This window comes from Microcaecilia unicolor, chromosome 5 (assembly GCF_901765095.1).
Source record: "Microcaecilia unicolor chromosome 5, aMicUni1.1, whole genome shotgun sequence".
In the NCBI taxonomy this organism is placed as follows: domain Eukaryota; kingdom Metazoa; phylum Chordata; class Amphibia; order Gymnophiona; family Siphonopidae; genus Microcaecilia; species Microcaecilia unicolor.
In genome coordinates this window covers 150,625,580-150,637,925 of record NC_044035.1, presented here as the reverse complement: position 1 = coordinate 150,637,925, position 12,346 = coordinate 150,625,580, and the positions used below count along the sequence as shown (strand labels likewise).

Sequence of the window (12,346 nt, the reverse complement as noted above, 5' to 3'; positions counted from 1 at the left end):
CTGTTTTCTCTTTCTTTCAACAGGTGCAAATACTTCTGCAACTGCAGTATGGCTGGGAAACATCGTGTCACCAAAGCTGTTGCCCCAGTTACAGCTTCTGCCTCCGTGCAGACAGAAAATATGATCCAAGGAGAGGGTTCCATGTGTGAGATGTATTTAGCTTGAATCCCTTCTGAAAGAACTGAAAGAGGAAGTGGTAAGTTGAGAAGCAGCCGCAAAAATGAGAAATACATCGAAGAAATGTTTCATGAAGCATCAAAGATTGCAGGCAGTAGGGAAGAAGCTGTGCTGAAAGAGAACAGCTGGACTTGGATCATGAGACCCTCTGCTCCTATGGTTCAGCATCTCCCAGTGTCCTCTTGTTTCCGCTCCTCTCCTATGGTCCAGCATCTCCCACTCTCCTCTCCCTTCTCCTCTACTCTTATGGCTCAGCATCTCCTTGTTCCCTCTCCCTTTACCTCCACCCTTATAGTTTTGGTTTATGTTTATTAGATTCTTGATATACTGCCTTTCTGTGCTACAACTAAAGTGGTCAAGTAAAAGCAGGAAGCCGGCAAAAGAATCGGTTGGACCGCTAGATGACCGAGGAGTAAAAGGGGCAATCAGGAAAGACAAAGCCGTAGCGGAGAGATTAAATGAATTCTTTGCTTCGGTCTTCAGCGAGGAAGATTTGGGAGTGATACCGGTGCCGGAAATGGTATTCGAAGCTGATGAGTCGGAGAAACTTAATGAATTCTCTGTAAGCCTGGAGGATGTAATGGGGCAGTTCTACAAACTGAAGAGTAGCAAATCTCCTGGACCGGATGGTATTCATCCCAGAGTACTGATAGAACTGAAAAATGAGCTTGCAGAACTATTGTTAGAAATATGTAATTTATCCTTAAAATCGAGTGTGGTACCGGAAGACTGGAGAGTGGCCAATGTAATGCCGATTTTTTAAAAAGGTTCCACAGGAGGTCTGGGAAATTATAGACCGGTGAGTCTGACGTCGGTGCTGGGCAAAATGGTAGAGACTATTATTAAGAACAAAATTACAGAGCATATTCAAAAGCATGGATTAATGAGACAAAGTCAACATGGATTTAGTGAAGGGAAATCTTGCCTCACCAATCTACTGCATTTCTTTGAAGGGGTGAACAAACATGTGGATAGAGGTGAGCCTGTTGATATTGTGTATCTGGATTTTCAGAAGGCATTTGACAAAGTACCTCATGAAAGACTCCAGAGGAAATTGGAGAGTCATGGGATAGGAGGTAGTGTTCTATTGTGGATTAAAAACTGGTTAAAAGATAGAAAACAGAAAGTAGGGTTAAATGGTCAGTATTCTCAATGGAGAAGGGTAGTTAGTGGGGTTCCCCAGGGCTCTGTGCTGGGACCGCTGCTTTTTAACATATTTATAAATGACCTAAAGATGGGAGTAACTAGTGAGGTAATTAAGTTTGCTGATAACACAAAGTTATCCAAAGTCGTTAAAACGCGGGAGGATTGTGAAAAATTACAAGAGGACCTTACGAGACTGGGAGACTGGGCGTCTAAATGGCAGATGACGTTTAATGTGAGCAAGTGCAAAGTGATGCATGTGGGAAAGAGGAACCCAAATTATAGCTACGTCATGCAAGGTTCCACGTTGGGAGTCACGGACCAAGAAAGGGATCTAGGTGTCGTCGTTGATACGTTGAAACCTGCTCAGTGTGCTGCTGCGGCTACAAGAGCAAATAGAATGTTAGATATTATAAGGAAAGGAATGGAAAACAAAAATGAGGATGTTATAATGCCTTTGTATTGCTCCATGGTGCGACCACACCTCGAACATTGTGTTCAATTCTGATCGCCGTATCTCAAAAAAGATATAGTGGAATTAGAAAAGGTGCAGAGAAGGGCGACAAAAATATTAAAGGGGATGGGACGACTTCCCTATGAGGAAAGGCTAAAGCGGCTAGGGCTCTTCTGCTTGGAGAAAAAGCAGCTGAGGGGAGATATGATAGAGATCTATAAAATAATGAGTGGAGTTGAATGGGTAGGTGTGAAGCGTCTGTTCACGCTTTCCAAAAATGGGGGCATGCAATGAAGCTACAATGTAGTAAATTTAAAACGAATTGGAGAAAAGTTTTCTTCACTCAACGTGTAATTAAACTCTGGAATTCTTTGCCAGAGAATGTGGTAAAGGCGGTTAGCTTAGCGGAGTTTAAAAAAGGTTTGGATGGCTTCCTAAAGGAAAAGTCCATAGACCGTTATTAAATGGATTTGGGGAAAATCCACTATTTCTGGGATAAGCAGTATAACATGTTTTGTACTTTTTGGGATCTTGCCAGGTATTTGTGATCTGGATTGGCCACTATTGGAAACAGGATGCTGGGCTTGATGGACCTTTGGTCTTTCCCTGTATGGCAGTCCTTATGTACTTATATTTCCATATCTCTTCTCCACTTCCCTCCATCCCTATAGCCCATGTAAGCAATTCAAAGTTAGTGAAAATCATAAGGGTGCTTAAAAATATTTATCCTCCTCCCCCCTCATTTACTAAGCTGCACTAGCAGCTGTCATGCGCTAATGCCAACACAGCCCATTCAAAGTGAATGGGCTATGTTGGCAGTTGCTGGCGTGACTTAGTAAACAGAGGGGTCAGTATAAAACAACTAGTCCATAGTAAAAAAAAAAAAAGGCCAGAAATAAAAATAACATATGAGCAAGCCATTCAAACGTGCAGTCTGAAAGGTTTCACCAATTTATTTAGGGGCCCTCTTACTAAGACATTTAAAAAGATGGCCTGCGCTATCTGTAGCGTGCCAGTAAAATGGCCAATTTGTTTTGTAATGGCCATGTGCTAATTTCTCCATTAGTGTGTGGCTATTACCTTGGGATCCCATACTGCCACCTATTTAGAAGGCAGTAAGGGATCCCGCACTAATCGAGTAGCGCATGGTAATGTGCCCCCGCTACCCAATTAGAGCAGGCACACCTACTCTCTGCCCCAGACATGCCTCCCAAGCCAAAAAATAAAAAATATTTTTTAACAGGGGAGTAGTGCCTGCTGATGGCCAAACTACCATGGGACACCTCAGTGCGTCCCATGGAAATATCGTGTGGTAGGCCTGCAATAGGCCTACTGCGCCTTAGTAAAAGAGCCCCTTAATGCACAAATGTAGATATAAATTACACAGCAAATATGTAATGCACTATTTAACACAGCAAGTGCACTAACTGGTTAGGCTAGGGGTAGGCCATGGGCGGAATGCCCTACTTAGCCAGTTAGCAGAGATTTTTAGTCTTCCTATTGGTTAAGTAACCACATACAGTTAGGATATCAAAATGGCTGTCTGAACTTTAGGCCCTTTTACTAAGGGGCAGTAGGCCTAATGTGGGCCTACTGCACAGCAAAAGTGCACTACCATGGACGCGCTGAGGTGTCCCATGGTAGTTTGGCCATCAGCTTGCGCTACTCTCACGGTAAAAGATATTTTTTGCAGCAGGAGGCATGTCTGGGAACAGAAAGTAGATGTGCCTGCACTAATTTATTTTTGTTACATTTGTACCCTGCGCTTTCCCACTCATGGCAGGCTCAATGTGGCTTACATGGGGCAATGGAGGGTTAAGTGACTTGCCCAGAGTCACAAGGAGCTGCCTGTGTTGGGAATCAAACTCAGTTCCTCAGGACCAAAGTCCACCACCCTAACCACTAGGCCACTCCTCCACTCAGGTAGCACACGCACATTACCTCATGCTACCTGATTAGCATGGGAGTAGCACAGAAGCTCTTACCGCCTCCTAAATAGGTGGCAATAAGGACTCCCAGTGGTAATGGCCACACGAAAATGGGGAAATTAGCATGTGACCATTAACAAAATGAATGTGGCCATTTTACTGCTGCACTAATAGTGGCCGCAGCACATGGGAAACCCAAGCGCTGACAGCAGTGCTGGCCACTTTTTAGCGCGGCTTAGTAAGAGGATCCTTTATGTGCCTGAATATTGACCAGTGCCTAGTTAACTTTCAGGTGACTACTGATACCAGGATATTCAATACCAGGAGCTGCGCATGCCCCGGCATTGAAAATCTAGGATCAGGTCATCCCGCGGCTGTGAGTAGTTCCAATGCTGTGTATTGCCAAGAGCTGAATATTGGGCAGATAAATATTTAGAATACGAGCATGTATTCATGTATGTGCACACTTAAGGACATATTTGCCAGAATGCTGCCTGTGCACTATTGTGCAAACACCTTCTTAACTTTGCATATATTTGCAAGGGAGGGCATACACAGGGCGGAGCTCCCACATACATGCATAGGTTATGAAGTATCTGCATACACAGGAGCGGAGCAGGGGGGGCTCCCACTTACATGTGTAGTTATGAGGTACCAGCAAACACAGGGTGGAGCATGGGCGGGGCTCCCACTTACATGGGTAGGTTAAGAAGTATCTGCATACACAGGGGCGGGGCATAGGATTATTTGCAGTGTTTTGAGGGGGTAAGACTTGAAAATACTTTTGTAAAGTTATATTCCCTAATCTAGCTCTCTTCCCCTATAGAAAAAGGGTTAGAGGGGCGATTTGCAAACTGCTCAAGTGGGTGCAAAGTCTGTGCATATTTTCTGACCTGTGATCTTTGTGCTAATTTTAAAAGGGAAAATACATGAGAACTTTCACTTGAAAATTTCCATGGGTACAAAGTGCTTGTGGTTGCTTGCCCTTGCTTATTACAAGGGTAGATGTTTGCATGAGAAATATGAAATACTTGAAAATGCCTTGTATGCATGTTTTTCCCTCCTCCAAACTAAACACATTCCAAGTAACACCTTCTCTCAAATTAATGCTTGCTGTGAAAATAACATTTGGACTTTTAGCTATGTTGAGGATAGGCATTTTTCAACCAGCCAATTAAAAAAGGTACAGCTCTTTTAACTCTTGGAAATCTTTAAAAATGCCCCCCCCCCCCCCCCCCAAGAGCAGCACCAAGGTGAAGGGGTGATCCAGCTTCTAGCTATAAAAAAAAGAGATGCATATCTTCAGCAAACATTTCTCCCAAAGGGGTCTTTTTACTAAGCTGCGATAAAAAATGGATTTAGCTGCCCTTATGCGGGTCTTTCTCGTACACTAAAGCCATTTTTACTGCAGCCGTAAAAATGCCTTTTTTCTTAATGGATATGCACTAATGTTGCTATTAGTGTGTGGCCATTTTCTAAAATTACCCCGTGAGCACTTACCACCACCCATTTTGTAGGCAGTAAGGGCTCACGTGGTATCTGTAAGCTCACCAGTTAGCATGCGGTAATGTTGATGTGCTAACTGGTTAATGCAGGAACGCCCACTCTCCACCCCTGACACACCCCATCAAAAAAGAAACATTTTTAGTGCACAGTTAGTGTGTGCAGATTTCAAAGTTACCACAGGATGTCTCAGCGTCTCCCACGGTACTCCTTATGTTAGCACCTATGTTATGTCACCCCTAGAGTGACATGTCTTATATAACCTCCCTATCAACCCACTCATTACTTTACCTCACCCATTTCTATTCTTCTATCACCTTCTCCCACTACTCCAACCAGAGTTACACCTAATCACACTGACCACCCTTCAACATCTTCTGTCCTTCTGTGACTGTTCTCTTGTGCTTGACTGCTTAAATATTTTAAATTTAAATGCTTTACTTTTTGTCTATTAGATTGTAAGCTCTTTGAGCAGGGACTGTCTTTCTTCTGTGTTTGTACAGCGCTGCGTACACTTTGTAGCGCTCTAGAAATGTTAAATAGTAGTAGTAGTAGTAGCACCTAACTCAGGGGCTTTTTTACTAAGGCATGCCTAAAAGTGGCCTGTGCTGGTGTAGGTACGTGTTTTGAACGCACGCTGGTCCATTTCCTCAGCGTGCCTGGAAAAAAAGGCAATTTTTTGTGCCGGAAAATGGACGTGCGGCAAAATTAAAAGCAGCATGCATCCATTTTCGGCCGGAGACCTTACCACCACCCATTGACTTAGTGGTAAGCTCTCATGTGCTAACCGTGTGGTAAGTGTTCAACGCAGTCATCTTCTGATTACCGCTAGGTAAGCGCCATGTGGTTGAAAATAGAAAATATTTTCTACCTTGTGTTTGGGCATGTGCCACAAATGGAATTACTGCCCAGGGAACGCGGTAGCTAGGCGGTAGTGCTGTAGGCACCTATGCGCCTTAGTAAAAGAGCCCCTCAGCTTTGTATAAGAGTCCCAAAGTGACTTACAGTGAACCAAGGGCGTAGTTATGTGGGGCCACGGGGGCCTGGGTCCCCGTAGATTTGGCCCTGGACCCCCCTGCCAACAACCCTCTCGACCCCCCCCCCTGCCACCAACCTGCTGTTGCCATCTGCTACCTTTGCTGGCGGGGGACCCCAACCCCCCACCAGCTGAGGTCCTCTTCTTCCTTCGTTCTGTTTCTGAGTCTGACGTCCAACGTCAGACTCAGAGTGAAGGAAGAAGAGGACCCCTCGGCTGGCAGGGGTTGGGGTCCCCCGCCAGCAAAGGTAGGCGATGGCGGGGGAGGGTTGGCGGCGGCAGGGGGGGGGTCAAAGTTGTTGGTGGTAGCGGTGGTGGTGGTGGGGGGGTCAGCAATGGCAGGGGGGGTCGGCGGCACCTGGGGGGGGCTAAAATGTGCCACCTCACCTCGGGCTCTGGACCCCCCTCCCGCCGAAGTCTGGCTACACCCCTGCAGTGAACTAATCTAATCTGAAAGTTTTAGACTGCATTAGTTCCAGTGTGAGGTTCAAGCTGGAAGACTCAGAACAGCAAGAGGAACTACAAAACAAAAAATAGAAAATGTCAGACTTTATCTAAATAAAAATGTCTTCAGTTTTTTACGCAATTGAACTACTTGTCACTGGAAATGTTTCTGCTGACTGTTATTGTCTGCTGTGACAGAGTGCTCAGCATAGGAATGTTCAGTACTGCTATCTATAATGACAACATTGACCAACTATAAAAACTACACATTTGTAGATATTTTACAAAACTAAAACCCCTGAATCCTTCAAAGTCACTAGCAGATGTGATGGAATACATTTGGTATCATAAAGCACTTGCAGCACTTGAAAGCTTCTATGACACCCACTGTTAGGGGTGTTTAGTCCAAAAATGTTCATTTTGTTTGGTTTCCTATGTTGTTTAGGTGAATTTTCATTGGTTTTGTTTTTAAATGAATGTTATATCATTCCAATTTTCATTTTTATTGTTAGTGCGAGCATATGTACACTCTTCACTATTCATAAGTGTGCACTATTAGGAGAGAGGGCGCTCTTTCTGAAAAGCATGCACCATGTAAGAGACAGAAAGAAAACCAAAATTTGGGGAGGTCTTTCCTGTCATTTCAGGCTGAAAACAACATGAAATGATATAGGAAATCTCGCTGATATTTCTCATGTCACTTCAAATGAATGAACATCCCTACCGACTCTGTTCCATCACATTTGCTATTGACTCTGAAGAAGTCAGGTTTTTTAAAAATAATGTATTTATAAATATGTAAATAACAGGCTGGATCGTATATGTGAATTTTCAGGGTAAGTGGTGGATTGTTATATCACTTGAACATCAGTCCTTCCTTCTCCCCTGCCCTACTTCCAAACACACACTTACCAAGCAAATCACCAGATACAATGCTGTATTCCACCTGTCCATTCAGCCCAGAGTCTCCGTCTGTGGCCAATAGTGTCCACACTCTGGGGCCTGGCTGTCCTTCCGTAAGGTCAAAGGGACCCTCATAGGACCGAAGAAAAGTCGGTCTGTTGTCATTTATGTCGTTCACATGGACCAAAACCTAGTCACATGGGGAAGTGGAGAAAACAGTGATAGTTACTGTCTGCTTGAAAAAAAATGGCAAAATTGTTAGCCTCGTTTCACATAGAGAGACTGGTCTTTTAGGATGGCAGGCTCTTCTCTCAAGCCTTTATACATAGGGTGACTGACTACACACTCATTCTGCACCTGGACTGGCTTGCCACACACACTGTAACTTACATCAGTTCCTTACATCTTGTTTAACTGTAAAAAGAACTTGCCTTGAATTTAGCCAACCATCTATTTATCCCAACTGACTCTGTACCACTTGTCTTGTCTCCATCTATATATCTGCACTTGGCCCTCAGCTATTTGGTAAGCTGCATTATAGAAAAGCATTAGCATCATATCTATATTATTTGAATGATCTAGTGTGTGCTCGTCAGGTGTATCATAAGTATTATGCTAACATTAGGGCTCATTTTCAAAGCACTTAGGGTCCCTTTTACAAGGGTGCAGGAAGGCCTACGCACCCAAATCGGCAGTACTGCCTGGCTAGCGCGTGAGCTGGGTAGTAATTCAGAATTTGGCACATGCCAAATCCAGCAGTAGAAAATCATTTTCTATTTTGCTTACCTGGTGGTAAACATCAGTTGGCGTGCACTGCATGTTTACTGCAAGGGTAGCACTTGAGATCTCATTGCTAGGTCAATGGATGGTGGTAAGGTCTCAGGCCGAAAATGGACGTGCACTGGTTTCAATTTTAGTGCACATTCATTTTCTGGCCCCGTAAAGAAAGGCTCTTTTTCCTACATGCGGTAAAAAATGGCCCAGCATGCGCCCAAAAGATGTGCTCACAATATCATAGGCCACTTTTTACTATAGCTTAGTATAAGGACCCCTTGACTTACAAAGTTCCATAGGTTATGATATCGGGAATCATTTTCAAGGCACTTAGACTTAGCTTTGTAAGTCTAAGTGCTTTGAAAATACACCTCATGGTATTATATCTCTAGTATTTGAATTTCAGTGCTGTTAAATATATATATATATATATATATATATATATATATATATATATATATATATATATATATATATATATTTTTTTTTTTTTTTTTTTTTATACTGTTTCATGGTAGTCCTATTATTAGGTTTCAATTTGCTGCTTAGGTAGAAAGCTCAAATCCAGATCCTCTAGGGTAGTATTTTCTGAAATGCTACCTGTTCTATGTGCAGGGCCCAAGAGACAGGCAGAGCTCCAGAGTCTCAATGCGTGGATGAGACAATGGTGCAGGGAGGAGGGTTTTAGGTTTGTTAGGAACTGGGCAACATTCTGGGGAAGGGGGAGCCTATTCCGAAAGGATGGGCTCCACTTTAACCAGGGTGGGACCAGGCTGCTGGCGTCGGCATTTAAAAAGGAGATAGAGCAGCTTTTAAACTAGAAATGGGGGGAAGGCAGACAGTCGCTCAAAAGCGCATGGTTCGGCATAAGGTATCTTGCAAAGATACCTCACAAACAGGGAAGATAGGGTTGCTGGATAGTGAGGTTGCACAACAGACCGTGGTAGGCCAGGTGCCCTTAAATACAACTAAAGATCAGACAAAAGATGGCAAATCAGTAGTGTCCAGAACTAAGCATCATGCAAATAGGAACAACAAACATACTCTGAAATGTCTATATGTAAATGCTAGGAGTCAAAGAAATAAGATGGGAGAGTTGGAATATATTGCACTAAATGAAAAATTGGATATAATAGGCATTACTGAGACCTGGTGGAAGGAAGATAACCAGTGGGACACTGTCATACCAGGGTACAAAGTATATTGTAGTGATAGGGTGGACTGGACTGGTGGAGGGGTAGCATTGTATATATATATATTTTTTTTTTTTTAACATTTGTACCCCCTGCTTTCCCACTCTTGGCAGGCTCAATGCAGCTTACATGGGGCAATGGAGGGTTAAGTGACTTGCCCAGAGTCACAAGAAGCTGCCTGTGCCTGAAGTGGGAATCAAACTCAGTTCCTCAGGACCAAAGTCCACCACCCTAACCACCAGGCTACTCCTCCACTCCATTAATGAGAGCCTTGACTCAGATAGATTACAAATTCAGCAGGACACAAATCACACCTTTGAATCATTGTGGGTTGAAATTCCATGTATAAAAGGGAAAAGGACGGTAATAGGAGTGTACTACCATCCGCCTCGCCAGGATGAGCAGGTAGACGCAGAAATGATAAAAGAAATCGGAGACGCAAACAAAATGGGCAATGTGATAATAATGGGTGACTTCAATTATCCAAATAAAGACTGGGTAAATGTAACATCGGGACATGCTAGAGAGGTACAATTCCTTGATGAAATCAAGGCCAGCTTTATGGAGCAGCTGGTGCAGGAGCTGACGAGAGAAGGAAAAATTCTAGACTTGGTCCTTAGTGGAGTGCATGATCTGGTGAGGGACGTTATGGTACTGGGGCCGCTTGATAACAGTGAAGGAGTAAACAAACATGTGAACAAAGGGGAGCTGGTTGATATTGTGTATCTGGATTTTCAAAAGGCGTTTGACAAGGTACCTCATGAAAGGCTACAGAGGAAATTGGAGGGTCATGGGATAGGAGGAAAAGTCCTATTGTGGATTAAAAACTGGTTGAAGGATAGGAAACAGAGAGTGGGGTTAAATGGGCAGTATTCACAATGGAGAAGGGTAGTTAGTGGGGTTCCTCAGGGGCCTGTGCTAGGACCACTGCTTTTTAATATATTTATAAATGATTTAGAGATGGGAGTAACTAGCGAGGTAATTAAATTTGCTGATGACACAAAGTTATTCAAAGTCGTTAACTCGCGACAGGATTGTGAAAAATTACAGAAGGACCTTACGAGACTGGGAGACTGGGAGACTGGGCGGCTAGATGGCAGATGACATTTAATGTGAGCAAGTACAAGGTGATGCATGTGGGAAAAAAGAACCCGAATTATAGCTTTGTTATGCAAGGTTCCACGTTAGGAGTTACGGACTAAGAAAGGGATCTGGGTGTCGTCGTCGTCGATAATACATTGAAACTTTCTGCTCAGTGTGCTGCTGTGGCTCGGAAAGCGAATAGAATGTTGGGTATTATTAGGAAAGGTATGGAAAACAAATGTGAGGATGTTATAATGCCGTTATATCGCTCCATGTTGCGACTGCACCTTGAGTATTGTGTTCAATTCTGGTCGCCGCATCTCAAGAAAGATATAGTGGAAATGGAAAAGGTGCAGCGAAGGGTGACTAAAATGATAGCGGGGATGGGACGACTTCCCTATGAAGAAAGACTAAGGAGGCTAGGGCTTTTCAGCTTGGAGAAGAGACGGCTGAGGGGAGACATGATAGAGGTATATAAAATAATGAATGGAGTGGAACAGGTGGATGTGAAGCGTCTGTTCACGCTTTCCAAAAATACTAGGACTAGGGGGCATGCGTTGAAACTACAGTGTAGTAAATTTAAAACAAATCGGAGAAAACCTTTCTTCATCCAACGCGTAATTAAACTCTGGAATTCGTTGCCGGAGAACGTGGTGAAGGCGGTTAGCTTGGCAGAGTTTAAAAAGGGGTTAGACCAGGGGCGTAGCCAGCCTTCCGTGGGGGAGGGGTCCAGAGCCCGGGGGGAGGGGGCACATTTTAGCCCTCCCCCCGGCATTGCCGCCCCCCCTCCCGCCGTGAACCCGCCGCCGCTGCAGCCTACCTTTACTTTTGCTGGCGGGGTATCCCACTCCCCGCCAGCCGACGTCTTCTTCTCATTCGCTTCCTGCTCTTCAATTTGTTTGCTGACGTCCTGCACGTTGTACGTGCAGGACGTCAGCAAACAAATTGAAGAGCAGGAAGGATTGAGAAGACGTCGACTGGCGGGGAGTGGGATCCCCCGCCAGCAAAAGTTAAGGTAGGCGGCGGCGGGGGTGGGTTCGCCGGGAGGGGGGTCCGGGGGTGAATCTATGGGGGCCCCGGCCCCCTCAGGCCCCACGTAGCTATGCCACTGGGTTAGACGGTTTCCTAATGAACAAGTCCATAAACCGCTACTAAATGGACTTGGGAAAAATCCACAATTCCAGGAATAACATGTATAGAATGTTTGTACGTTTGGGAAGCTTGCCAGGCGCCCTTGGCCTGGATTGGCCGCTGTCGTGGATAGGATGCTGGGCTCGATGGGCCCTTGGTCTTTTCCCAGTGTGGCATTACTTATGTACTTATGTAGGTTTACCTCATTTATTGTATTTAGTTTATTCTTGGTTATTTTACTATTGTCATGCTGTTAACAAAATTGTAAGTTTAATGTTAAAGTTTACCTGCAGTAACACCGCCTTGAGTGAATCCCTGGAGAATACCCGGCAGACTGAACTTGGTTAAACTTCACCCTCCTTACCGTCGATACAGTTACACAGGTCATCAGCAGGTTCTCTAATACTCACTGCAAACTTGATACCTGTCCCAACTACCTAATGAAATCCACCCCTGACTGCTTTATAGCAGACCTCACATCCCACCTAAATTACATGCTTCAGCAAGGTCTCTTCCCTAAGGAAAATGGCAACAAACTACTCACCCCGATACCAAAAGACACCAAGGAAAAAACCAA

General features: G+C 44.3%; 1 protein-coding gene across 1 annotated transcript in view; it reads right to left on the bottom strand.

Annotated features, from left to right (window-relative positions):
* CDH23 (cadherin related 23) overlaps nt 1–12,346 on the bottom strand; it is a 1,475,307-nt gene that overhangs the window by 212,236 nt on the left and 1,250,725 nt on the right. The window contains exon 38 of the mRNA XM_030204991.1: nt 7,598–7,778. Coding sequence (XP_030060851.1) covers nt 7,598–7,778 — 181 coding nt within the window. The remainder of the gene's footprint in view (nt 1–7,597; nt 7,779–12,346) is intronic.